This window comes from Bipolaris sorokiniana, assembly GCF_000338995.1.
Source record: "Bipolaris sorokiniana ND90Pr unplaced genomic scaffold COCSAscaffold_13, whole genome shotgun sequence".
Classification (NCBI taxonomy): Eukaryota; Fungi; Ascomycota; class Dothideomycetes; order Pleosporales; family Pleosporaceae; genus Bipolaris; species Bipolaris sorokiniana.
Genome location: NW_006911907.1, coordinates 645,099 through 670,078, shown reverse-complemented (window position 1 = coordinate 670,078; position 24,980 = coordinate 645,099). Strand labels below are relative to the sequence as shown.

At 51.4% G+C, this 24,980-nt stretch overlaps 10 protein-coding genes across 10 annotated transcripts; 6 read left to right on the top strand and 4 right to left on the bottom strand.

The window, feature by feature from the left end:
• Positions 1 to 256: 256 nt before the first annotated feature.
• COCSADRAFT_39690 (uncharacterized protein) lies at positions 257 to 2,572 on the bottom strand. The gene is made up of 2 exons (XM_007704894.1): positions 604 to 2,572; positions 257 to 547 (listed from the first exon to the last, which is right to left on the bottom strand). The coding sequence occupies exons 1-2, from the start codon at positions 2,391 to 2,393 to the stop codon at positions 448 to 450; spliced, it is 1,890 nt and encodes a 629-aa protein (XP_007703084.1). The 5' UTR covers positions 2,394 to 2,572; the 3' UTR covers positions 257 to 447.
• Positions 2,573 to 3,945: 1,373 nt separating this feature from the next.
• Positions 3,946 to 6,118, top strand: COCSADRAFT_163392 (uncharacterized protein; the record flags this gene model as incomplete). The annotated part of the gene is made up of 4 exons (XM_007705150.1): positions 3,946 to 4,333; positions 4,384 to 5,496; positions 5,545 to 5,640; positions 5,691 to 6,118. 4 exons carry the CDS (start codon positions 3,946 to 3,948, stop codon positions 6,116 to 6,118), a joined length of 2,025 nt encoding a protein of 674 aa, XP_007703340.1.
• Positions 6,119 to 6,293: 175 nt separating this feature from the next.
• On the bottom strand, positions 6,294 to 7,207 carry COCSADRAFT_39688 (uncharacterized protein). The gene is made up of 2 exons (XM_007704893.1): positions 6,769 to 7,207; positions 6,294 to 6,693 (listed from the first exon to the last, which is right to left on the bottom strand). The coding sequence occupies exons 1-2, from the start codon at positions 7,037 to 7,039 to the stop codon at positions 6,521 to 6,523; spliced, it is 444 nt and encodes a 147-aa protein (XP_007703083.1). The 5' UTR covers positions 7,040 to 7,207; the 3' UTR covers positions 6,294 to 6,520.
• Positions 7,208 to 8,367: 1,160 nt separating this feature from the next.
• COCSADRAFT_237995 (uncharacterized protein) lies at positions 8,368 to 9,391 on the top strand. The gene is made up of 2 exons (XM_007705149.1): positions 8,368 to 8,647; positions 8,697 to 9,391. The coding sequence occupies exons 1-2, from the start codon at positions 8,538 to 8,540 to the stop codon at positions 9,289 to 9,291; spliced, it is 705 nt and encodes a 234-aa protein (XP_007703339.1). The 5' UTR covers positions 8,368 to 8,537; the 3' UTR covers positions 9,292 to 9,391.
• A 409-nt stretch (positions 9,392 to 9,800) lies between these two features.
• On the top strand, positions 9,801 to 10,647 carry COCSADRAFT_98100 (uncharacterized protein; the record flags this gene model as incomplete). The annotated part of the gene is made up of 2 exons (XM_007705148.1): positions 9,801 to 9,993; positions 10,085 to 10,647. The coding sequence occupies 2 exons, from the start codon at positions 9,801 to 9,803 to the stop codon at positions 10,645 to 10,647; spliced, it is 756 nt and encodes a 251-aa protein (XP_007703338.1).
• Positions 10,648 to 11,952: 1,305 nt separating this feature from the next.
• Positions 11,953 to 12,861, top strand: COCSADRAFT_124292 (uncharacterized protein; the record flags this gene model as incomplete). Its single annotated transcript, XM_007705147.1, has 3 exons — positions 11,953 to 11,980; positions 12,041 to 12,339; positions 12,425 to 12,861. 3 exons carry the CDS (start codon positions 11,953 to 11,955, stop codon positions 12,608 to 12,610), a joined length of 513 nt encoding a protein of 170 aa, XP_007703337.1. The 3' UTR covers positions 12,611 to 12,861.
• A 799-nt stretch (positions 12,862 to 13,660) lies between these two features.
• Positions 13,661 to 15,056, top strand: COCSADRAFT_237950 (uncharacterized protein). The gene has a single exon (XM_007705146.1). It carries the CDS (start codon positions 13,892 to 13,894, stop codon positions 14,849 to 14,851), a length of 960 nt encoding a protein of 319 aa, XP_007703336.1. The 5' UTR covers positions 13,661 to 13,891; the 3' UTR covers positions 14,852 to 15,056.
• A 76-nt stretch (positions 15,057 to 15,132) lies between these two features.
• On the bottom strand, positions 15,133 to 17,410 carry COCSADRAFT_39678 (uncharacterized protein). Its single transcript, XM_007704892.1, has one exon. It carries the CDS (start codon positions 17,391 to 17,393, stop codon positions 15,315 to 15,317), a length of 2,079 nt encoding a protein of 692 aa, XP_007703082.1. The 5' UTR covers positions 17,394 to 17,410; the 3' UTR covers positions 15,133 to 15,314.
• Positions 17,411 to 18,856: 1,446 nt separating this feature from the next.
• On the top strand, positions 18,857 to 20,402 carry COCSADRAFT_39675 (uncharacterized protein). The gene is made up of 4 exons (XM_007704891.1): positions 18,857 to 18,910; positions 18,968 to 19,013; positions 19,064 to 19,281; positions 19,336 to 20,402. Exons 1-4 carry the CDS (start codon positions 18,890 to 18,892, stop codon positions 20,197 to 20,199), a joined length of 1,149 nt encoding a protein of 382 aa, XP_007703081.1. The 5' UTR covers positions 18,857 to 18,889; the 3' UTR covers positions 20,200 to 20,402.
• Positions 20,403 to 22,215: 1,813 nt separating this feature from the next.
• Positions 22,216 to 24,870, bottom strand: COCSADRAFT_39674 (uncharacterized protein). The gene has a single exon (XM_007704890.1). It carries the CDS (start codon positions 24,782 to 24,784, stop codon positions 22,646 to 22,648), a length of 2,139 nt encoding a protein of 712 aa, XP_007703080.1. The 5' UTR covers positions 24,785 to 24,870; the 3' UTR covers positions 22,216 to 22,645.
• Positions 24,871 to 24,980: the final 110 nt, after the last annotated feature.

Below are 24,980 nucleotides of genomic sequence, written 5' to 3'. Positions count from 1 at the left end.
GCTGCTGTTGATGTGACAGGCCCCAGCGTGGTTGTTAGGTGGAGAGTGACGAAGGGCGCGGAGACGAACTTCGCCCAACGCCGCCTTACTTGGCTAAGCTAGAGCACGGACATCACGTGCATCCCACTCTCTGAGACCCATGGATGCCCTGCCGAGGCTACCACTTGGACGTGATCTCATGCAAATGCATGTGTTATCATACGCTGAGAGGCCATGCTGAACACGTATCTCGACCAAATCTTCACCAATACCAAATGCTTGCCAATCAAGATATGTCATTCATGTGCCTTTGCAGTCGGCAATCCTCGCTTGGGCAGCAACAATAATTGGGCTAGCCACTTATACATACACATGTGGTTTCTCCTAATATACATATCGGGTGATATCTTACTTCGCGCATCGAGCTGCCTAAGTTGAATAGGTACGAAGATCACCAGATGACTGTGGTTAAGTCAGGACGTACTTTGGTCCTTCGCCGCCTTGGGGTGTTTGCCAGTTGATATCCTGATCCGGTACTTTGATATCGCAAGTCTTGCAGTGAACGCAGCTAACACTAGTTAATTATAATGTACTCAATCTTGACTAGCTCTTTTGGATACTTACTTCTGAGCGTTGATTTGGAACCGGACGCCCAACTCTTTGCTGGCATCCTCGACATACTCATAGACACCTGCGGGACAGAAGCGGTTTTCGACACCCTTGTATTTGGGCCACTCCCTCTTGGCATGCTCATCAAGATCCTTTACCTGGAGATGGCACGGCTGATCTTCCTCATGATTTGTGCCGCTACGGCTGACACTGGTCAATATGTCGAAGCTGATCTTGCCGTCCGGTTTGGGGTATTCAATCTTCTGGTACTCATCCGCAGGCTTTGTCGCTGCATGATCAGGCTTCCCATGTTTCAGTGTCCAAGGCGCTTTGCCTCGGAGGACGTATGCCTCCAATCCTGAGTACATTATGCCCCCGTACACACCAAGAGGTGTATGGAAAGACGGCCGCATGTTTCGCACAGTCTTCAACTCTGACCAGATTGGTGACTTGCGCATCTTGTCTTCATAGTCGTACAGGAATATAGTCCCGCCGTCTGTGTTGGCTTGGAGAGCATCCCACGTTGCCTCGGCGGCCAGCATACCTGATCTCATTGCATTGTGCGTGCCTTTGATTTTCGGTAGGTTGACCAAGCCTGCTGCATCTCCAAGGAGGGCACCACCGGGGAAAGCAAGCTTGGGGATAGACTGGAAACCACCCTCGATCAGAGTCCTTGCGCCGTAGGAGATGCACTTACCACCCTCCAACACATCCTTGTATAACGGGTGGTGTTTCATCTTTTGGAACTCACCATAAGGCGCCAGCCAGGGATTGGGGTAGTCAAGCCCGACCACTAGGCCAATGCTGACCAAATTGTCGCCAAAATGGTACATCCAACCTCCTCCATAGGTATCTTTGGGAAGTGGGTAACCTAGAGAATGCACCACCAGGCCAGACTTGAACTTCTCGGGCTGCACTTCCCAGACCTCTTTGATTCCAAGGCCGTAGGTTTGATGCTGGCTGTCCCGCCTCAGATCGTATTTTTTGATAATCTGCTTTGACAGGCTACCGTGGCAGCCTTCACCAAGCAATGTGACACGGGCATGGAATTCCATTCCTCGTTCAAAGGAGTCTTTTGGCTTTCCCTCTCGCGATATACCGAGATCGTTGGTAGCTACGCCCCGTACAACGCCTTCGTGGTTATAAAGCACCTCGGACGCAGCAAACCCAGGGTAGACTTCTACGCCGACCTCTTCTGCTCGTTCGCCGAGCCACTTGACCATTTGGTTCAAACTTATGATGAAGTTGCCATGGTTGTTCATCTGCGGGGGCTTGGGGAGGGGTATGGCGCGGTCCCTGGTCATGAAATACATGTGATCTTCCTTCGCAGGCGTAATGTCAGCGAAGCGGTTCAAGTTGTCCTCCGATCTCCAGTCCGGTAGCAATTCGTCAAGAGCGGAAGGCTCAATGACATTGCCTGAGACGATATGATCACCTAGCTCTCCAGCTTTTTCCAACACCAAAACCCTGAAGTCCTCATTGCCTGCCGCTGTCGCAAGTTGCTTCAACTTTATAGCCGCCGACAGACCGGCCGGACCCCCACCCACAATGAGCACATCAACCTCATCAGATTCGCGCTCTATCGACTTGGGATCGAATGTGTCGTCTACCGCGGCCAATCGTGTGCGTGGCGTTGTGCAAAAAGGTCTTCTTTGGCCGGCAATTCGGAGTGCCGGGCGGTAGGATCCTGACACACTTCGTATATGCGGTGACGCGGATGCAATTGGTCGTGTTGCTATGAGTGTGGATTGCGACGTTGTGAGCAGCCGTCGTGTTATGGACGCAGGGATGGACCGTGTAGCCATTGTGGCGTGTTGGACAGGCATTTTACGTTGATGGGCGTGGAGAACCCAGGTGAGAAGAGGGACGGGGTCTCAAAAGCTTGTGTATGTATACGTGTAACTGGCTACACTCCACTGGCCAGCACTCAACCGTCCGGGTGGCGACGAGACGGAGGCACCAAAAAACTGCGCCGTCGTTGACCAGACCTCGAAAATGACGATGTCCAAAAGTCGCAGCCGAGGCTAGAGGCTAGGTGCGGGATTGTAACGGGGCGCACGCCATTGGCCAGCGCTCCCGTCACCCCGTCACCCGTCACTTTGTAGTTCCTTCGCTCCACTCTCCACATTCAGCACCTGTCAAAACATGTACAACCGACTCGACTATCAGCACGGTGGCGGTTGATTTACAGTGTACCTCTAATCATGTAACCGACACGTTCAGAAACGAGGCGTTGATCCCCCGGCTCCTGTGTGGCCCATCGCGTGTCAACACCAAAGGCTGAGACGCTCCGCCGCGTTGGTGAACTACAATGGGCCCACGCGGTACATGGAACTCACAAAACTGATCAGCTACAGGGCAGGAATCCTGCTGTCGTCGTACTGCTTGAGAGACTGTGAGCGCAACTGTTGCAGTTGTTTGACATAATACCTACATGCATCGCATGCCCTGACTCGACAAAGGCGAAACCCGTCAGTCTCTTGTACCCCTTGACCAGTGCAAATCGAAAGGACGGCAATGGACTGGACATTAGTAGATCAAATTGGAAGATGCATGGCCTGTATTCAGATCATTCCCCTTCAATACCGCCTCTTTCAAAAAGCATTTCTCGTCAAGACCTTTGAGGCTTCTTGGTATGTACTTGCAGCGGGCACATCTCGGTGGGCCTGAAACCAGCTGAGATTCAGGCCCACGTACGGCGGCAAACCTCAGTCATACATCAAACTCCAAACTTATGCGTTTAGGATAATAATTTCTCCGCATATACCCCCCCGGCCCTGTCTGCAACAAGCTCTCAAACTGTACACGTTCGATTTCTAGGCCGCATCTCTGCATGAAGACCGCCTCCCCGGCATCAGGCGTGCTTCTCGCTTCTCATCCGCAATTCCATTTTCTTATTCATGCGTTTTCATTCGACCGTTTACAGCCAAGGCGCGGCCCCGATCCCATAGCAGACATGATCTAGGCTTGCAACTGGGAGCTTAGCTCCTGTTCCTGTGAGAGAATTATGGGCCTGATCGACCAGACCTCTTTGAGGCCTGGCCCTCTCCAGGCATCCTCCAACGGCCCATGTGTGATGTGCTCGGAGGACCATGAACATCCATCTCAGCAAACGCGGCTTGTTCTATATTCAGCACTTCTCTGTTCAAGGAGGCCGACATGGTGCATAAAGCCAAGTTTGTATATAACCTGATCCCCTTAGAAGCTTACAACATCACGCTCACCTTCCATCTTTTCAGATCATTCTTTGGTGCTGAGCACTTATTTTTATTTCACTTCGATTCTCAAGAGCTGTGCTCAAGTTACATTTCGACACATCTCGTTTCAATCCTTCAACTTTAACCGAATACCGTCATTATGAAGACCTCTGTTCCCCTTCTCACAATTCTTTCTGCCTCCTTTGTGGCAGCGGCCCCAGCACCTTTTGCAGGCAATGGACCAGCAATCGCTGCTCGCGCCCAGGACGGGGCTATTACCAACCTGAACTTGGGCCGTCGCGAAGAGGTTGTGCACAAGTTTGGCGAAAAGGCCCTAAAGCTCCGCGGTGTGCTATTGGCCGCACGGGGTAGTATGGCTAAGAATAATGCTAATGCAGAAGATGCTGCTGCTGCTGCGGATGGCAACGCTAAAGACCAGGCAGCGCAGGATGCTGCCGCTGCTGCGGAAGAGGAACAAGCCCAGGGAAATGGCAAGGGAAATGGCAAGAACAACGCCAAGGATCAAGCCGCCCAGGAAGCCGCTGCAGGTAAGAATATTTCTATTCTTGTTCGAAAATATCTCGCTAACTCCGCAAAGCCCAAGATAAACAAGCAGCAGAGGATGCTCAGGCACAGCAAGACCAGGCTGCTGCTGGAGGCATGAAGCAGGACAAGGCTGCCGATGGGGCTGCTGCTGCCGATGACCAAAAGGCAGCAGCTGAGCAGAAGGCGGCGGCCGAGCAAAAAGCAGCAGAGGAGCAAGCTGCAGCCGACCAAAAGGCAGCGGCCGAGCAGGAGGCTGCTCAGATGGAGCAGGCGGTAGCAGAGCAACCAAACAATGCCACTATGGGAGCCGATCACCAAGCTGCTGCTGACCAGAAAGCCGCCGCTGAACAAGCTGCCGCCGAACAGGAAGCCGCTCAAAAGGAGAAGCAGAAGGGTGCTGCTGCCGACCAAGCTGCCGCCGACCAAGCCGCTGCTGACCACAAGGCTGCTGCCGACCAAGCTGCCGCCGAACAGGAAGCCGCTCAAATGGAGAAGCAAAAGGGTGCTGCTGCCGACCAAGCTGCCGCCGACCAAGCCGCTGCTGACCACAAGGCTGCTGCCGACCAAGCTGCTGCCGAACAGGAAGCCGCTCAAATGGAGAAGCAAAAGGGTGCTGCCGCCGAACAAGCTGCCGCCGAACAAGAGGCCGCTCAAATGGAGAAGCAGAAGGGTGCTGCCGCCGACCAAGCTGCTGCTGAACAAGAGGCCGCTCAAATGGAGAAGCAGAAGGGTGCTGCTAACGACCAAGCTGCCGCTGACCAAGCTGCCGCCGAACAAGAGGCCGCTCAAATGGAGAAGCAAAAGGGTGCTGCCGCCGACCAAGCTGCTGCTGAACAAGAGGCCGCTCAAATGGAGAAGCAGAAGGGTGCTGCTAACGACCAAGCTGCCGCTGACCAAGCTGCCGCCGAACAAGAGGCCGCTCAAATGGAGAAGCAGAAGGGTGCTGCCGCCGACCAAGCTGCCGCCGAACAGGAAGCCGCTCAAATGGAGAAGCAAAAGGGTGCTGCAAACGACCAGGCCGCTGCTGATGAACAAGCTGCCGCCGACCAGCAGAACAGCTGCAACATCGGAGCTGAACAGGCTGCCCAAGATGCTGCTAACCAGCAAGAGGAGTTGGCTAAGGGCATGCAAGACGCTGCTGCTGGTGGAGCTGCTCAAGCAGGAAGTAAGTATCGTCTCCTCTAACAACGATTCTAGACACTAACAAGCCTAGATGCTACAGCTGGCGTTGGCGGTAACAACGGCAAGGGAAAAGGCAACGGCAAGGGTAAGGGTAAGGGAAATGGCAAGGCCAACGGCAAGGGCAATGGTACGTATTAGATTCCAGAAGAGTCCGAAATGATGCTAATTAAGATGCAGGTGCCAACGCTCAAGATGGAGCCGGTAGGGGTGCCGGTATGGATGCCGGCGCTGCCGCTGATGCACAAGCTGGAGCTGAAGCCGATGCTGCTATGGGTGCCGACGCTCAAGCTGGTAAGGGCAAGGGTAAGGGTAAGGGTGCCGGCGCTGCTGCTGAGGCTGGCAAAGACGCTGGTATGGGCGCCGACGCTGCCGCTGACGCTGAAGCTGGGGCCGCTGAAGGTGCTGGAGCTGCCAAAGATGCTGGTATGGGCGCCGACGCTGCCGCTGACGCTGAAGCTGGGGCCGCTGAAGGTGCTGGAGCTGCCAAAGATGCTGGCATGGGCGCTGCCGCAGACGCTGAGGCTGAGGCTGCTGCTGGAGCCCAACAGCACAAGGCTTCAGGCATGAGGCGCAACGCGAAGAGGACAATTGCCTTCCGTGCCTAAATCTTCGGCCAGCTGAAGTTGTAGGTTTAGATGGTAGAGATTCTGAGATGACAAGCTCTGCGGTGCAGAAGTCTTTTGTCGTTATGTAATATGCACGATCAAGTGCTATATCGTTTTTGTAATAGAGTCATGACCTTAGAATGAATAGTGTAGCACCATGCTAGTCGAGCTGCTGCTCTATGTGATCGCTTCATCTCACGCCTTTGTCTTGATGTCCTGGTTAATGCAACGATCCAGCTGTTCCTTTCGCGAATATTTTGTTATTAGTGCCACTACGTAACGCATGTTCTTTTATATATACGCTCCCTACTGCGCAACTGGTGCACATTACCTGCCTGCGTCACAAGTTGCCTTGTGCTATATCGGAGTTTGCCAACATACATTTCCAATATATTTATGCCCTCAGTATATCAGGGCGCGTCTCATCAACTCGCGATGTTGTTCAGAACTATCGAATCTTGCGCGTTGCGGTCGGGGTATCGCAGCCGCGTCTGCTCTATCGCTCGCAAGACTGGTAATCGACGGTGATGGAATCGCACGTTGGGGAGGACGGTGGAGAAATAGCATGTTCTGTTCTACTTTCTTTTATCAGTATTGCATGCTTAGCCAGGCACATATTATCAGATCGTGGGGGAATAGTAGTAACGTACTATAGCTGGTGGAACTGAGATGGAAGCGTGAGCGACGGGGCCATGGGTTACGCCATGATCTTACGCTAGGCCAGATGAGGGGAAACGCTATCCCTAATATGGCTACTGCTATGGCGGCTATACCAATGATGGCCTCTACGGACGGGCTACTATGTGATTCGACGGGCGAACTCTCGAGTAGGTGTCGTCGCTGAAACATGGGGGAGATGGGGCTAGCGTCTGCGCTAATAGGGCAGCATGCGAGAACAACAGGGAGAAGCTGGAAAAGCATATTTGTCTGAAAGCAGTAATGTGGACTTCTACTTTCCAGTGATCTCAGATAGATCGAACATATATACTAGGTGGGAACGGAACACGACAGTAATGGAGTATCCTGACAAGGCTTGCTTGTCAGAAATACGCGGGTAATGTGGTTATGGTAATGGAAGTGAAAACACGAATGAATGCTATGTTAAAGTAAGCTGGATATTTTGGCGGCAGCAGTAGTTATATATAAAGGGTCCTGAGGTGCAAGTGTTAAGAGGAAGAGGGATGGGAAGAGTGTTGAGGACGGTAGCGCAGAAGGAGGTGCAGGGGGCGCGACTATTGGGGCGTGGTGTGCTGAGAGGCGAATCAAGGCCTGGCCCCCGCCCTGCATTGTCCTGACATTCTCGTACTCTACGAATTAGGTGCGCTCATTCGTTGATTTGCGACCGCCTTTTTTCCCCACATGACGTTACTGTATGTCCAACGTCTGTCCGGCAGAAAATCGAACGGTCGCTGGCAACTCGACTTCGAAGCGCTCACTCGTGGTAGAAGCGGTTAGGCAATTAGGCTAGAACGGAGTGGGGATCGGAAAACAAGAGATAATCTGAACAAAACCTTGACCTGTGTACAGTTAGTATCGTCACTAGTCAGATATCATGTTTCATAGTCTCAGCCACAGTGTAAGAGGCCACGCCGGGAACGAAGCACGTGAGAATATCACGTGACTTTGGTCTATACAGAAGAATCTATAAGCAAAAGTACGAGTAGCAAGCGTCGTAGGATATTTCTGTTTCTTTGTCTTTCTTCTTCTATACGATAGGCTAATGCAAACTCGTTCGAAGGCCTCTTCGTCTGTAATAATAACGGGGGATCTTGCTTTATCCAATAGGCTTACCGTATGCGGATTAGATCTACACATAAAATGCGTCATCCGAACAGGAGACAAATGGCGTTAGTACTGTACTTACACTGCATTTCGAATCTCTTGCGCTCAGGATTCAGCGTCAACTTCTACCGTCGCAACTTGTGGTCCAATATATTACAGTACTGAAGTGCCAAACTGTTCCGACGGAACCCGGAGAGCTGAGACCCCTCCTGCGGACTAGGGAGCGAACAGGTGTTGCGACAATATACCGCACCTATCGCTCGAAGTTTTCTATGCAACACACCGCAGCCATATAATAGCAGTTTGTTCGTAGTCATCACCCGGACACCACCCCCATTCGTGTATCGGCCGGCTCTTTCCACACCAAGCTACCATGGGAAGGATTGGCCGACGTGCGGATCTTGACAATTGGGCCTTGCAGCAACTTCATTCTGTTATCCTGGAACATCACAACGATACTTTTATCATTTAACTGCGACGTTCACTAAAATTGATTTCCTCAATTCAGCACTCATACAAAAAAAGCGTCTTTCATTTTCACTTTCACCTCGAGACGCTAGTCCAAGCTCCCATAGTCGCGCTTTTGTGTGCTGCGTCACCAGAACAGCACAACTACTCAGATATCAAGATCCAAATTATGTCTGGTCAGCGCGTACTATCAGAGGTGTTGCGCAAAGAACCTCGAATCGACTCAGGCACTGCGCTCTCTGATCCAGTTATCACATCCAGTAGCCAGTTCTCAGCCAAGTAAGCATTTTTCTGAGTATCCAAGTTTACAAAACTCATGCGCTAGCAGAAAAATTCAGATGCCTGAGCTTCGCAATACCAAATACGACTTTGGTGCCGCCAAGGCCCAATACGGCGAAAATGAGCTTCAGCTCCGGCAACCAGAAGGCTTTCCAATCATTCCTCTTCCTATCACGATAGTGCGTGCTTACGAGGAGGCTGCAATGGCAGCTGCAGCGAGGGATCACTCTGAACTCGTATTCAACATTTACGAAGATGTAAATGATGGTACACGCAGAACGACAGCTGAAGAGGATCATGAAATGATTGACGCCGACGCTAATGAAACCGTTGGTGAAGAAGAGGAACAGGTCAATAACGGCGATGAAGCCCGACAAGTGGGTGACGAGAACGACCATGCAGTTCCCCCCAACTCTACAAGCGCGACCAAGAGTGATCCAAGGCTTGATGTACACGTAGACAGCCTAGGACGAACACGCGCAGCAGCACATCGGCGTAAGGCTCTTGAGACCATACAGCTTGGAGATCATGCCGTGGACTTAGCAGGAGACTTGACTAGCATGGGCAGCAGCAAGAAACGTACAAGTAGCCGTATCCAAAAGTCCACACAGCCTAGGAAGCAGTCGATTAGGAAGCCACGCTAGGGAGTTTGAAAGAGCTTTTTCGAGATTGTTTGGTTCGCGAGATGTAGCTCGGGGGAATGGATCTAGGCCTAGCGGCTTATGTCGTGTACACCTGTATTGGTCATCGGGCCGTGGCGGATAACTTCGCTCCCACGACAATTGCCAATTTCAGCATGGTAATAGACAGAAGAGTACCTGGATAGCCCATGTTAGCATAGCAATGATAAGCCGTTGGCGCAAAGTGCTCAGGTCACATATCGCAACCCGCTCTATCGCTCGGTGTAAATGGACCCTGGCTCAAGCTGACGCCACTAACCGCATCAAGATTATGTACACTTGCAACCACGTGTGAGCGCGTATTAAAGCTAACAACTCCTGCCCCGCCTTCCTAGCTATCTCCAACATATCCAGACAACGGTATCGACTTGACCTTGCTTTTCCCAACCCCTCAGTTCCCAACACTTCCGACCCCCAAACTGCAACGTTAATCAACTTCTCCTTCGCTCAAAGAGCCTCCACGTGTAAAGAAGATGGCCTCTGGCACTCAAATGGAGCTGATACGAGCCTGGTCTAGGGATATCGGCCACGTTGTTGATACTGCAAACTCACCAAAAGCCGAATTTGCGCGTCTGGCTAAAGCAAAGGGGTGGGAGGGCGGCAATGAGACATGGCGTTCGCGCTGGAAAGAGTGTTTCAAAGAGGAGTATCCATATGGCCAGTGTCGTAAGTCTTCTCATTTCACCATGTATTTGAATCGTTCAATACAATGTTATCTGATATCATATATGAAGTGTGTTGCTGACTTATGATACAGGTCGGTTAGCAGGTAGAAATAAGGCTGAAGCTTTGGAAGACGGCGGAATCCATCTCGAAGACAGGATGCGCAGACTCTCAATCATATCCGACACCTCATCGTTCTCGGTCATTTCCAGGGCAGATTCCCTTGATAGTGTAAGGTCGTTCGACAGCCATGAATCTTTTGAAGACCTAGGTGCGGCTGTCGATGTTCCTGTTTCACTCAACCCGGCATCGGTCTCCGAAACAAATGAATACAAGGACCCGATCGAATCAGAAAGGAAGCCCTCACTGAGCAGTTCCGAATGCAAAGCAGACAGCAATCCTGCCTGGGCGGAATTCACCAACTTCGTGCACTCACCAACTGCGCATTTCAAATCGGAGTTCGAACGTCTCGCTCATATCAAAAACTGGACCGGAAATGTGAAGAGGCAACAGTTCGTTTCTTTGCTTAGCTCAGAAGTTGCTTTTTACTGGGGTACTGATGGAGATAAGCTTGAACAGCACCAAGAAATGTGTCGCGATCTTGGTCTTACTCACATTCCGGGTACAGTTACACAGTGCAAGAAGGTTCGTTTCTGAATTCCAGCTAGGCACAAAGAAAAAGAGTGCTAATCGTAGATAGGCCCTTGATCCTTTAAAGATAAACCTCTTTACCGTCATTGATAACAAGCGAAATCCAAAGATCAAGATCGTTCAGTACGAGTCTCTCAGCAAGTTACGGAAGAGCATCCGCAAGAGCGGGTGTTTCCCAAGGGATGCTGCGAAAGCGGGTGGCGGATGCTTTAGATCGCTGCTTTGCAGATTGTAGCCGCCACGGTCATTCAGGGCCATGTTATTGGAGTTCGGAGCATGTGATTTGACATTTGGGCATCGAATATACATGATGGGAAGACCGAAATTGCATCTCTCTTACCTATGTGTTGAATTCAGTCTCCGGATAAACAAGAATCGTACCTAATTTCCAATAGTATCTATTACTTTCGAACGCTACGGCTGGAGACTAGCTGAGATATCGTACTCTCTAAATGCTGCATCGTACATTCACTGCTCTTTTGAGGGTATTGGCCGAGGTGACAAGAACTGTCGCGAGTTTGGTAATGCAATTTTCCGTGTCGATAAGAAGACTCAAATTGATAACAATGTAGGTAGCCTAGCTCGATGGCAAGGCTCTTGCTGCCGTTGTGGTGTCGAGCAGCTCTTCACACCATCACAAGATGCATGAAGGTATTCTCTCAATGTGGCGAAAGACGACAAATTTCCTTCTCCCTCTCTGAACTCAGTGTTTCACTCGCATAAAAAAATACATCTCGAATTGGACTAAGCGCTAGCCAATATGTTTTGGGGTTGTGGCTGTCTCATGCAGTGGCGTACGTACGGGACGGCACGTCCTGCTCGGTGCCGTGCCATAGCTTGCGAACCAATCCTTTCAAACAATTGACAATGACCACTGGCACCCCAATACATGTCCAAGGCAGCAATTGGCCAGATTCCGTCCCATCAATATTTGCACTGCCCCAAATCTGCCTTGTATGCATGTGTGTGGCACAGTGACACCACCGTGCGTCATCCGCTCAATGCGCCCAGCACGTATTAGATAGCAATGCCTCAGGATTGTTAACTCATCGCCCTCTAACAGCTCACGAATAGCATTAGGCTACAGCGATACAAGGGTTTTTTCTTCTTTATGGTGGTCTGTTGCCGCTGCGGCGTCATGCATGTAGCCTCTGCGCCGCATACGATGGATTTGTTTGTTGCCCCAGGCTGTAAAAGTGACTTCTATATTAACCGCGTGTAGAATCTATGTAATCTTCCATCATCCAGTAACCCTGACAGCAATACAACCTCTGCGCTCACGAAACTAGTGTACCGTCACTCGACTCCACCATGGCTCCTCACCGCCCCCACTCCCTTCGTAAGTACCACCACCCTACCACCCCCTCATACCCTGAATCCCCAACTAACCCATCCCAAGCCACCCCCTCCCCGACTCCCTCTCCAGACCCGCGCAAACCCAACCCCGGCGGCACCTGGTTCTCGCAATTCCACTCTTTCACCTACGATCCCACCGCAGGTCTAAAATCCAATTTCGAACGCCTCGCCAACACGCGAAACTGGAAGCCCAAACTCAGAAGCAAGCGCTGGACACAATGTCAAGCCGCGGAATTTGATGCCGCGTACGGAAAGGATACATCGAAGTTGGAATCGTGGCAGGCGCTTTGCCGCGAGGTGCTTATTGCTGAGGTGCCGGGGAGTATTACGCAGTGCAAAACGGTATGTAGATTACCTTTCCCTCCCCCCTTCCAAGTTCTTACCCTTTCTGATAGCTATTCGAGGTTGACTAATGTGTTGTGTACAGGTTCTCGGAAGCAGGAAGGTACTGGTCAACTTGGTGAATCTGATTGATCATCGCAATATGGGGGTGCCGGTGATACGGTTTAAGAACTACGCGGCATTTAGGGAGTATACGACTGATGGGAGAATTTTTCCAAAGAAAAAAGCGAAGGAGGAGGGGTTTATTAAGGCGCTTTTGAGGACTCTTTAGTGGGTGGTGGGGTGGAGGTTCTGTTTGGGACTGGGGATGGGTCTTGATGATTGCAGCGGGAAGTAAGAGTGAAGATAAAGAGTGTTGTTTGATTTGCCTTGTGTGGCTGTTTCTTTTCTGTGTTGTAGCTGAGGGATTTGTCACCTGTCATTTACTACCTACACGCTATCTGAGAGCACCAAAGCTGTAAGGAGTTAGCCATCTACTCGCTATCGATAACGAATCTTAAGTTTGACAGATATGCTATCTATACCGCCATTGTGTCTGATATACAGCCATTACCTATTGTCCAAAGTTAGGAAAGATACAAATCCGGACAGTGAGAGGGTTTTATAGTAAGCAGTGGCTGCTGATCTTTGGCGACTCAGATCGGGAATCCAAGGATGAATCTTGGTAGTTCCTTCACTATTAAAGAGCTTTTGCAAATGAGAGTGAGACAAGAACGAAGGATTGCAAGATGACATGACAGGTCATCTGGAATACTCTGTCAAACTCCATCTGATCACAGCTACTACGACACTGCAGTTTCCAGATGATTCCCAAGCACCCGGAAAATGCCAAATACCTGTAAACAGTCTGCAACTCTTACAGGGAATTCGTGTGACGAGATACAAAACATGCATCCCCAACGAAGCACGATGGTGACGGAGGCCACGAAAAAGCAACCTCTCAAAGTGATGGAGGCTGGAATAAACTCCGGCAGTCTGCGGGATTTCAGTAAAACGAGTCATTTAACCATACTTTACCAAGCCCCTACTATCCATTTCCGCTCGCAATGATGCCATCGCCCATCCCGAAGCAGTCTGCGGCATATTCAGGGAGCTCCACAACGCAACGCCCCCAATCTCGTCTAAGACGAAACCCCCAAAAGCTCATAAATCTAGACGGCTTGTGTCGCCAGACAAATGCATGTGAAGTAAGAGCTAGCCAACAACAAGCGTGGAGATCTTTGCTCTTCACAGCCATAGCGCTCTTTGTGTTTCGCTTTACCGAGCCACATGCCCCCCAATCCACATTTGATATTCCTATTTTATACCCCGCTTCTTACCACAGCCAGGGTGTACTATCGTCGATCGTACATCAAACGAGGCGATCCCCCAACCATGCGTCACCTTGCGTCCCTGCAGAAGGCATTGCCCGTGCACCCTTACTGCTGGACCCTTAGATCGCCGCGTAGTAATAGTAAAGAGTGATATTTGCCTCCCCCCTCCCGCCAAAAAACATAATGTATAGCTATGCTTTGATCGCATTTCTTTTACTGTTACCGTCATCGCTATTACGATGCAGCAAGAAAACGAGTCCCTAAAACTACCAGACGGGCGCAAGCTCTCCTACGCCATCTACGGCAGCCCCGTCCCCCAACGCACCATCATCTACCTACACGGCTACCCCTCGTCGCGCTACGAAGGCAAGCTCTGGCACTCAAGCTGCGCAACACACAACATCAGGCTTATTGCGCCCGACAGACCAGGCAACGGTCTCTCGACTTTCCAGCATAACCGCCGCATACTCGACTTCCCAGCCGACATCCTCGCTCTCACCGAACACCTTAAAATCCACCAGTTCTACGTGCTAGGTGTTGCGGAGGGCGCACCGTACGCGCTGGCGTGTATAAAAGAGATTCCAAAGGAGAGGCTGCTCAGCGCGAGTATAGTGGGTGGGTTGTACCCCGTTAAGCTAGGTACATCCGGTATGATACTGCCATCGCGAATCGTTCTATGGATAGCGCCGTGGATGACGAGCTTTACCGCCGCGCTGTTTGATAATAAGATGGGAAGACCGAGTCGGAATGAGGATCCCCGTGTTTTCGAAGATGCGTTATCGAGAGAGGTGGAGAATTGGCATCCGGGAGATCAGAAAGCGATTCGCTGCGCGAATGTTTGGCCAACGTTTGTGGCGATGACGAAGGAGTCTTTTCATCAGGGGAGTGAGGGCGTGGGGTGGGAGGCGAAGCTTAATGGGAGTGAGTGGGGATTTGAGCTTGCGCATGTGCATGTTGGGGAGGGGGAGGTGCCGTTGACGCTGTGGCATGGGAAGGATGATAGGAATTCGCCGATTGGGATGGTGGAGCGGGCTAAGGAGCTTTTACCAGGATGTGTGTTGCGGTTGAAGGAGGGGGAGGGTCATTTTGGTTTCATTTCCCGCGATGCAGATGAGATCCTGGAGGACTTGGTAAGGAGGGAGGGGAAGGAAGAGAAGGAAGAGTTCATGATGGTAAGTGTTACACAGGTTTATGAGTAGGTTGCGGCTCTTCTTCCCATTCTAGAGTCTGTTCTTGTAGCTCTTTATTGATGATACTCTAGATGTGCGATTGTGGTGATGAGTGGTAGCCGTGGAACAGAGTCATGAAGGGTCTGGCTCTACCATGTCTGCCGGTAATACCCAAAGACGATTGCAATCATGCATGAGATACATCATCGTGACTGCCTTTTCTGTATGCGGACACCAGCAATACATATAGAAGACGGTACATCCCAAGCCATAACCCATTAAACCAATAGTAAGCACGCGCGATGAACAGATTGCAGGTACTCAAATGATTAATTCGTCTCAGATACTAATACTAGCTAGTCTTCGAAGACCAGAAAAAGCGAATGCAAAGAATGGTATAATGCAGGAAAATCCTAAACGCCAAATCCTCCCAGATAATTTGTAAAAAAGAAGAAAAAGAGAAGAGGTCTAGCCTCATGCAGTAACTGCACACTCACAGCTTGCCGACGTTCCTTGTAATCATTACCACCACACCCGCGACAACCTTGATCACAATCTTGAGCACAAAGACAACAGACTTGAACGCGAACGTTAAGACGGTAATAGCAGCCCTCGCTACAAACGGGAGTTTATTATCATCACCATTCTGCGAGCTCTTCGCCTTCTTTGCCTTCTTCTCTGCTTTTGTTTCTTTAGTTTTAGTATGCTTATCCTGCTGTCCATACCACTCTCCAAGCTCGATGTCTTTATCGAAACTTCCGCTAGTACTCTCGCTGCGCGGCGTCCCAGTTGTTGTGCTCTTCAAGCTTGACGCGAATTTCTTGAGTCCCTTGCTGGAAAATGGGGGTTTGGTCTTTGTTCCACCGATTCCTTGGAAGCCCTCGACAAAAGAGTCCTTGAAAGCTTTCGCAGTGTCTTCTTTTTGGTGGGTCAGGGTGAAACTTGGGGGTGGCGGCTCGAAGCTATCTTGGCTCCTGTTGCGGGCTTTGCGGCCGCGGGTTGCTTCTGCGACGGCAACAGCGAGGAGTGTGGATGTTACCACATCGACGAGGAATGGGTTTCCGAATCGTGTCAGGGCACCAAAGTTGAGGATGAGCGCGTCATTAGTGAAGTCAAGACGGGCTAGCATGGCGTCGTCTGCCGTAGCGTCGGTGGTTGTGGGGAGTTGGCCCACAGACATCTCAGATGGTGTCATGGATGTTGGGCGAATCACGCCATCGAACCGTGGTGGAGGCGGTAGCGGTGAGAAAGCATTAGTCCGTGGCGTTGTTGGGGAAAGGACGTATGGATTCAGGACGGTGATAGCAGCGGGCTTTCGTGCTATGTTTTGTGCGGTCATGGGCATGTTGTGTCCGTAGAAAGCTGTTACAGGTCGTGTCGACGGCATGTTGATGACAGAACAATCGCCCTCAATGGATATGGGGAAATTACCAAGCGTTGGGTGGTGCAGCTGGTATGAACCTTCTGATGGTATGTGCTGAGCCCAAGGATTTGCCTGCTGTTGTGGGTGATCCCTTGTCCATGCAAGTGCACAGCATTCACGCTGGGCACTTTCCGCAAGGACGCCTTCAGCCAATCTTTGTGCAGCCGGTGATTGGGCACCGGGATCAGACAACGCAAGGTGAGAAGCGGACGGCGAATTAGCCGCAGCATCAAGTGCTTGGAGAGCAGCGAGTTTGGGATATATACTAGTAAGGAGGGTTGTATCTTCTTGTTGAGCAGGATTGAATGTTCCGTTATCCAGTGAAGGTGGTGCAATCAGATCGAGCTGAGCGATGGGTAAAACTCGCGGCTGAGTAGGATGGTGCCTCTGGATTAGGACCTCATTCATGATACTCGGTATTTCGTGGTTACCAGCAAGGTTCGATTGTGCCATGGAATAGAATGGGAGAGAAGGAGTTGTTCCAAAAGTAATCGTAGGATTCGCTGCTGTTGCTCGGTGCATTCTCAATGTATAGATCTGCACGTCTGGCTCTTCCTGACCATTGGTTGCTAACCACATGTTGTCCAGCAGATTTGAAGGAGTGAAGAAAGGCTTTGGTGGTGGGTGAGGTATCGAACTGCTTGTGTGGACATTGCTGTGTGGAACATACGATTCGGACGAGTATGGCGATCGGCTGATTTGCGTCCGTGGGATCTGAGTTGTCGGTGATGCTTGAGTGGGTTGGTACGGTTGCCGTGAAAGAGGAACAGTAGGATCGTAGACTGGGAACATCGATCGCATTGGTATCTCTTCTTGAGGTGATGCGCATCGTACTCTTGTAGCAGAGCTATTCGCTCGTACTAGGGTCTGGGCTTCCGAGAACGCAGGAGAGACTGCACGGTTTAGATCTGGGCTGGCTGTATATTGAATGTCGTCAATGTAGTTGTTCTGTGGGGGCGATATTGGTGAAACAATGCGGGCATCTTGTTGGCGATAGAAACTTTCTTGCCGGTCCATTTGTAACGAAGGAGTTCTTCTTTGTGAAGGCGATTCGAAGTGTGGTCTGCTAGCGGGAGTAGGTATTCTTGGGGCTTGAGAGTTTGGCAAATGTGCCTGGGGTGGAGCTGGGATTGATCGCGGGGGTGCCATTTGGATAGACGGAGAGGCTGGCGGTGGGTTGACCTGAATGACGAATTCGTGGAAGTCGTTTGGAGGCTGTGCTGCCTTTGCACTCTCTGTTGATGGGGTTTCTGGAACAGAGCTTTTTACAACAGGCGACGGCTTATTGTTTGGACTCGGTTGTCTTGGAGCACGGGGTGGAGGGAAGAGTTGAAATGCGGGTCCTGCCATGATGAATGTCCAGCACTCTACTTTTTAAGAAAATGAATTGGCTCAAAATGACTGGCGAGACTAAACGGAACAGGTGCTGGCTGTGTAGGGAAACAAAGGCTCGTCACAGGCAGAGTACAACTAGACGTGTCGGGTAATCTGGGGATAACGACTATAAGACGAAACACACAGCGACGCCTTGTGAGCCAGCACAAAGGCCATAGGAATGCATCTAGGGCAATAGCGGTAGACTGACATTTCCCATGCAGAAAACTACCCCATGCAGCGAGGAGGTTGTCAGACGGGCCCAATCAAGAGGTGTGTAAGGCTCGGCGCTACTCATCAGTTGATGAGCGGCGGTTATATTTTGGGTGGTTGGCTGATTGTTGCTGCTAAGCGCCAACGCTTTCCACTCGCTACACCCCCTACCACCCTAGCTCGAGATCTTACCATGGCTACATGACACTATGATTGGCTGTTGACGTGTGCCCACCCTGCGTAGTATGGGTAGCCTATGCAGGTGACAAGAGGCCAGTCCGGCGGCCCGCTGCAAGGCAGGGATCTATTTCGAGCTCTTGATTGCCTGCCAACGGCACTTTGGCTGTCCTTGGCCGAATGCGGAGAGACATACTGTGGGCGTGTATGTATGTATGTATGTGCTGGCCTGCTTGCTTTTCAGACGTGTAAAGGATTTGAGGAAAGTAGCCCGGTACATGCAGATTCACACGTAAATTCTCAACGCGACAGTATCTGCAGTACGGACGGACGACAGCCATGGGAGCTGCAAACAGTACTGAGACGGTACAAGCTCTTCGTGGTGGGCGGCAAGGCGAGCAAGCCCATGTGCATCGTCGGAGAGCACGCAGCCGCCCTAACATGTGGCCGGGTTGGACCAAGACACAATGGCGGAGCTTATCGCAAAATCCCGCAGAGAGTACCTGTCTCTGGACAACTGATCATCATATGTGGAGTTGCACATTGGTGAATGCAGCGCTTGGCTTTTGGGGTAGTTTGTGACGGCACCTTGCCCGTGCAGTCCGCAAACGGGCCGGGTAGTTTGCTGCTAGCATCCAAGACACTACAAATTAGAGTTTAGTAACAGAATCAGGTCATTTCTGGTTAAGAATAGGTCGGGGCAATATGGGATTAGATGAATGCACATGCGACTGATGACACGTGAGGGGTGAGGGAGAGAAGGGGAGAGTGCAAGGCGTGCGCTAGTGCCTATCGATAACTTTAATCTGTGTCTAAGCGAGAAAAAGTTGGGTGTTCGTCATCGCTCACGACAGCAGAGAAAAGCCACAGTCACAGTCAAGATGCCGTCAGAATTAGAAGAGGTGAGTAAAGGTCGCACGTGGACTCGGCTCGTATCTATTCTAACACGTCTTGTCCAGCTAGTCGAGTTCCTGCACCACGGCAACACGCAGATCAGACAGACTGGTCAGAGCAGCCCCTCCACCCCGCCACGAGACGCTGCTTACACCATGCAGCGGCCGAACATCTTGTCGGATACTCGCAATCAAACCCGACCCTCTGGAAACGTAATCAACTAGAACCCATCAAGGATCTCAAGCTCCTTGTCAAGGATTATGCGCCCATCGCGAAGAATGCCCTGACCATCCTCATCAACGTCTCCGCCGACGCAGAAGTCCAAAAGGCACTTGCAAAGGATGACGAGTTTCTTGAGACACTACTGTCGCGGATAACCGTATGTCAGTTCCCCGTCCAGACAGCGCAGACCCTAGTCACTGACTTGTTGCAGAACGCCAAAGAACAGAATGCGAACGAAATCGCCATGCTACTCGCCAACATGGCCAAGGACGACTCTCTACAAAGGGTGCTGGAATTGAAGCGCGATGTCTCAAAGGAGTTATCCAAATCTGCTTGGGCAATGGACCAGCTTATGGACTGCTTTGTCAAGGGTGCACAGGGCGCATACAACAAGAACGCAGACTTCGACTACCTGTCATACTTCTTCGCCGACTTGGCTAAGTTCCCCAAGGGGCGCGAGTACCTCACCTCGCCCCAAGAGCATGATGACAACGTCATTCCTATCACCAAGATCCAGGTGTTCACAGATCATGTCTCACATATCCGACGCCTCGGTGTCGCCTCGACAATCAAGAACATCGCATTCCTCGTACCAGCGCATCCAGTCCTACTATCGAACCTATCGCTCGATCCAAACCTTCCGCCGCCTTCGATAGGCGCGAACCTCCTACCATACATCCTCCTGCCACTCATGGGACCAGAGGAGTATGCAGACGAAGACACAGAGGGTATGCTCGACGAATTACAGCTGCTAGAGCCCGACAAGGAGCGAGAAAAAGATAACCAAATCATCAAGACACATTTGGAGACACTGCTATTGCTGAGTACCACCAAAGAAAGCAGAGAAGTCCTCAGGCGTGTCAAGGTGTACCCCATCGTTCGGGAGTGTCACTTGCACGTAGACGACGAGGAAGTACGCGAGGCATGCGACCGCGTAGTTCAAGTGATTATGCGTAAAGAGGAGGGTGAAGAGGAGGATATACCAGACATGGCCAGCGCTGGTGGTAGTGGGAAGATGATAGAAATGGGTAACGCGGAAGAAGACGAGGACGAGCAAATTATCGATATTGCCTAGGCGTATGATGACAAGTAGAATACCAAAAAGGCACCATATTCCTACTGATCATGTCCTCTTGTGTCGACACGGTGCCTTAGCGTCCTCTATCTGATTGGCGGCGATACCGGCTATCGCAACAACGGTCTTTTAAACTCCGACTCTTGATAGATACAAATAAGTGCTCGTGCTCGCTGAAGCCAAAGTCCGACGCGGTGCCGGAGGATTCCGTCATTGATTAACGGTGCATTAGTAACCCGCGAATTGCTTTCGGAAGTTTTCCGCTTTGATATCTTCTTTCTGTTTCATCACATTTCGCCTATTAGTACCTCTAATTCGCGCATACAGGATAAGCAAGAGCTGTGGCATGTGCGCCAAAATAAGCTCATCATTGGGTAAATCACCGAACCAACAGAGCGAGGCGGGGAACATAGCACCGTCGGCCAATGGAGTTGGCGCAGGTCAGACAATGCCGGCGACATCAAACTCTACGTCTCGGGCAAGCGATGGTGTGGGCACAATGAAAGGAGATGCTGTTGAAAATGGAAAAGAGGAGTTGAGAGTATCGCCATGGAGAAGAGCCTGGGAGATCCTCAATTGGGCGCCGCCGCATTGCCGTTGGGATCCTAAGAAGCCGCCGCAATTTTCTATGAGCAGTACGTTGTTTTTTCTGTGTTCATGCACGACCGTTAGTCTATCTTTTTTCTTTTCTTGAACTCTCACTCAAACGGCATAAGAGTCAAAAAGTGTTATGTTGCAAATTGGAACATACCTTCTTACCTACTATGACCACACTCTGACAAAACAGCAGTGAACGTTCTTTTTGCCTTTGCCGCTGGCTTCACAGTCGCAAATCTCTACTACAACCATCCTATTCTCAATCTTCTTGCTAGAGACTTCGGTGTGCGGTATGAACAGGTAGCACAGATTCCCACAGTCATGCAGGCAGGGTACGCAACTGGACTGTTATTCCTATGTCCATTAGGAGACTTGCTTCCAAGAAGACCTTTTGTATGCAGTTTAGTAGCATTCACAGCAACATTGTGGTACATCTATGACCCTACTTTCCTTATGTCACCTAAAGTTAATTAATGACAACTATCCAGGTTAATACTCTGCCTAACAAACGACTTGGGAACCTTCACCGCAATATCCTTCATTGTAGCCATCACAACCGTAACCCCTCAACTCATGCTCCCACTCGTCGGTGACCTCGCACCGCCCTCCCGCCGCGCTGCTGCCCTCTCAATCGTTGTATCTGGCCTAATGCTCGGCGTGCTCGTCGCCCGCGTACTCTCCGGTACCATATCGAACTACACCACCTGGCGCGCAGTCTACTGGATGGCCCTCGCCCTGCAATACACAATCTTCGTCTTGCTTTGGCTCTTCATGCCAGACTACCCCGCTACAAACCGCGGAATGAACTATTTCCGCATCCTATTCGACATTGTAAAGATGCCACGCAAGCACCCCGTCCTCGTGCAAGCTTGCCTCACGGGCCTCTTTACCAGCGCACCCTTTACATCTTTCTGGACAACGCTAACGTTTCTACTCGCCGGCGAACCTTTTCACTACTCTTCCCTCATAATCGGTCTCTTCGGCCTCATCGGCATAGCCGGCATGCTCATCTCCCCCATTTACGCACACACAGTCACCGATCGCTTCGTCCCGCACTTTTCCGTCTTCTTCGGTCTCTCGTGCTCGCTCATAGGCGTGTGCCTAGGTACCTACATCGGCACATTTACCGTTGCAGGCCCCGTGCTGCAGGCTCTCCTCATGGACTTCGGGAATCAGACCGCACAGATTGCGAACCGCTCGGCCATCTACAGTGTAGAGCCAAAGCGCCGGAATGGCGTTAATACGGCGTTTATGGTTGCGACGTTTTGTGGGCAGTTAATCGGGACTGCCGCGGGGAATCACGTCTATGCGGCTACGGGGTGGATTGGGAGTGGGAGTTTGAGTGTCGGGTTTGTGTGCGCTGCTATATGTGTTATGTTGGCCAGGGGGCCGTGGGAAGACGGGTGGGTGGGGTGGAGTGGCGGGTGGAGTATGAGGAAGAAGGATATGGATAGTGCGGATGGGAAGACGAAGGATAAGGCGTTGCATGGGCCGGTAGAGGCAGAGGAGAGAAAAACAAGGGCAAACGAAAAGGTGGTTGATGAGCTTGCTGCTGAGGAAGGGAGGGGAAATACTACGTCAGAAGCGGGTGTGAGTACAGAGGACGAGGAGATACATTCAGCAAGAAAAAGAGTGTAGATAGTAACGCATCTTAAGAATTTGATTAAAAAATGATTGCATACGATGATTCGTGTTTTTGAACTTTGCATTTCCATAATGTGCTTCATCCGAGCATTTCAGTCTGAGGAATATCCGCCAACTCATCGTCTATCGCGCATTCTAATGTAAGAACTATGATACAAAAAGAAACCCCTTTCCTCCTCTAATCGCGACGCTGCTTTTTTTTTCACTATGCGGGCTTCGGTGCATTCGCCGCGCTCATAAACGCATTGATGTGTTCGTCGGACGGTAGCTTCTCTAAGGGCGTGAGCCAGCTCTTCGCCTTGTCGAAGCGGGAAACCGCTTTGACGAGCTTGATGAAAACTTGCGTGTTGCTCTTGTCGACACGACCCTTGAACTTGAGAATGAGATTCTGGATGTTCATGCCTTGAGGTGGGAGGGATTCATAAATCTCCTTTGCGGAAGGCAGAGAGGGTTTGGACGGGCCGGCGGAGGGGCTACCTGCGCGGCTACCGTTTGCGGCGGGGCTGCCTGCGCGACTAGCACCAGGAGTACCGGCGGGTGATCCACCGAGCATGATGCGGTTCTTTTCCTTCTTTTCCTTCTTCCGCTTCTTGCCGGCGTCGGTCATCTCGCTGTCACTACCAGAGCCTGCGCCCTTGAGATTGCCAAGAGTGGATTTCCGAGATCCGTCAGCCAGCTTGTCGTGGTGCTTCTTCTTGTGCTTCTTACGCGACGATTCGTTGCCACTAGCTTCCGAAAGATTGGGAGAACCAGGCCGCTTTTTGCTCTTAGGTTCCCCAGGCTTGTGGTTGCCCGAGGGAGTGTTGGAGCCCTTGGTGGATGCACCAGACGGTACATTGCCAGCTTCTGGGGCTTTGCCGTTCTGCTCAGCTGCTTTCTTCTCTGCCTCTTCCTTTGCTTGTTGTCGCTCCGTCTCAGAGTCTGTGTCCGACTCGCTCTCGGTGAGATATGGATTTTCGGGGTCGCTGTCGAGATAGTCATATTGTTTCTCGCGCTTGGCTAGCGTCTTGCGCGTGATCTTCTCCATGGCTCTCGTCTCCTCAGCAGCCCTGCGCTCCTCTTCTTCCTTTTGTGCTATCAGCTGCTCGTCAGGACGATCCCAAAGGGCTGCTTGCAGCTGATCACGCTTCAGCTTCTCTGCTGCTTCTTTGACGTCTTGCTCTTCACCCTCAAAGAGACCATTGAGTCCTTCTTCGTCGTCTGCGAAGTCTTCTTCAAGGTTGAAGTCAATATCATCGGCATCAGCTTCCCGTTTGACAAATCCAATCGTATCATCGTCAAAACGCTCCCGCTTGATCCGGCCCTCGTCATCAGCACCACCACCCACACGCGTGCGCACTCCGCTGAACATCCTCGCCTCATCTTCAGCCTTCATACGCTGCGCTTGACGCCTCTCAAGCTCGGCAAAAAACCTGGGTCCACCACTCTCGACCTTGGCCAAGATTTTGTCCACGTCGTCGTTAGTTGGCTTAATCTTGCCCTTGACATTGAATCTGTACCAGCGCTCCATAGGCGCCATTTGTATGGCCGTATTTGGGTCACCAGGGCGTGTGGCTGAGAGCATGACATGTGTCTCTGACAGCTCCGATTCGTAGGTGCCTACCCATGTCTGCTTGTTTTCGTAGTCCTCCAAATGCCAGGGCAATGTTTCTTCGTAGCGTAGCAGCTGCCGCTTCTTTGCTTCTGGAGTGTCGTCGGGTCGGTACTTCTGCTCCGTCTTCTTGTGGAAAGCAGGGGGCTTCTTCATGCCGGTAGGGGCGATCTTGGCCTGATTCTCCTCGCGTACTTTGCGTCGCTCTTCCTTCTGCTGTTCAATGCGCTCGCGCTCCTTTATCTCCTCCAAATCCTCCTTTGTATCCTCCTCTTCGTAGTGTGATCCGATACCACTAGGAGGCGCGCGGGGATCTCGACGGTGGAGCTTAATGGGCGGAGTGAACTGCTTCTCATCGGTAATATCAACATGGCTCTTGCTCTGCAGGCGCATAACGTGGTGTCGCAGCTCTTTCAGATCTTTGCGGCTCACGATAAGTGGAAAGACGGTGGCGCCTTGATCGAGATACTCCTGTCGCAGCGCGTCTTTGGAATGCGTGCCATCAGCGGCCGGGCCTGGTGGGGGCTTCCTGGCCTCATTCATCTGCGACAAAGACACCATGGGTTTGGTGATGTTCTGCAAAGGGCGCCGGGGTTTTCGCAGGACATCAGCCTGGGGACGCGGGCGACGGCGACGAACAGGCATCTGCTGCTGCGATGGCTGCGGTTGCTGCAGCGGCTGCTGGCCATTCGAGGCGACGGGCGCGACGGGCGCTGCAGTAGGCGGCTGGCTTCTATTCATTGCGCCGTTCATTATTAAATTCTGGTTCTGAGGATGAGGACAAGAATGAAGGCAGCAGGTGGGCAGATAAAGACTGGCCGGAGACGAAGTTGCCTTTGTCCCAAGGAGTGTCGTGCTTCAAGGCCGAACCGCAGTTGGAACGTCACAGCTCCACGCTAGTCGTTTAGCGTGCCAAGCCCATCGCTCACTGCGAAGCCCTGCCTCCGCT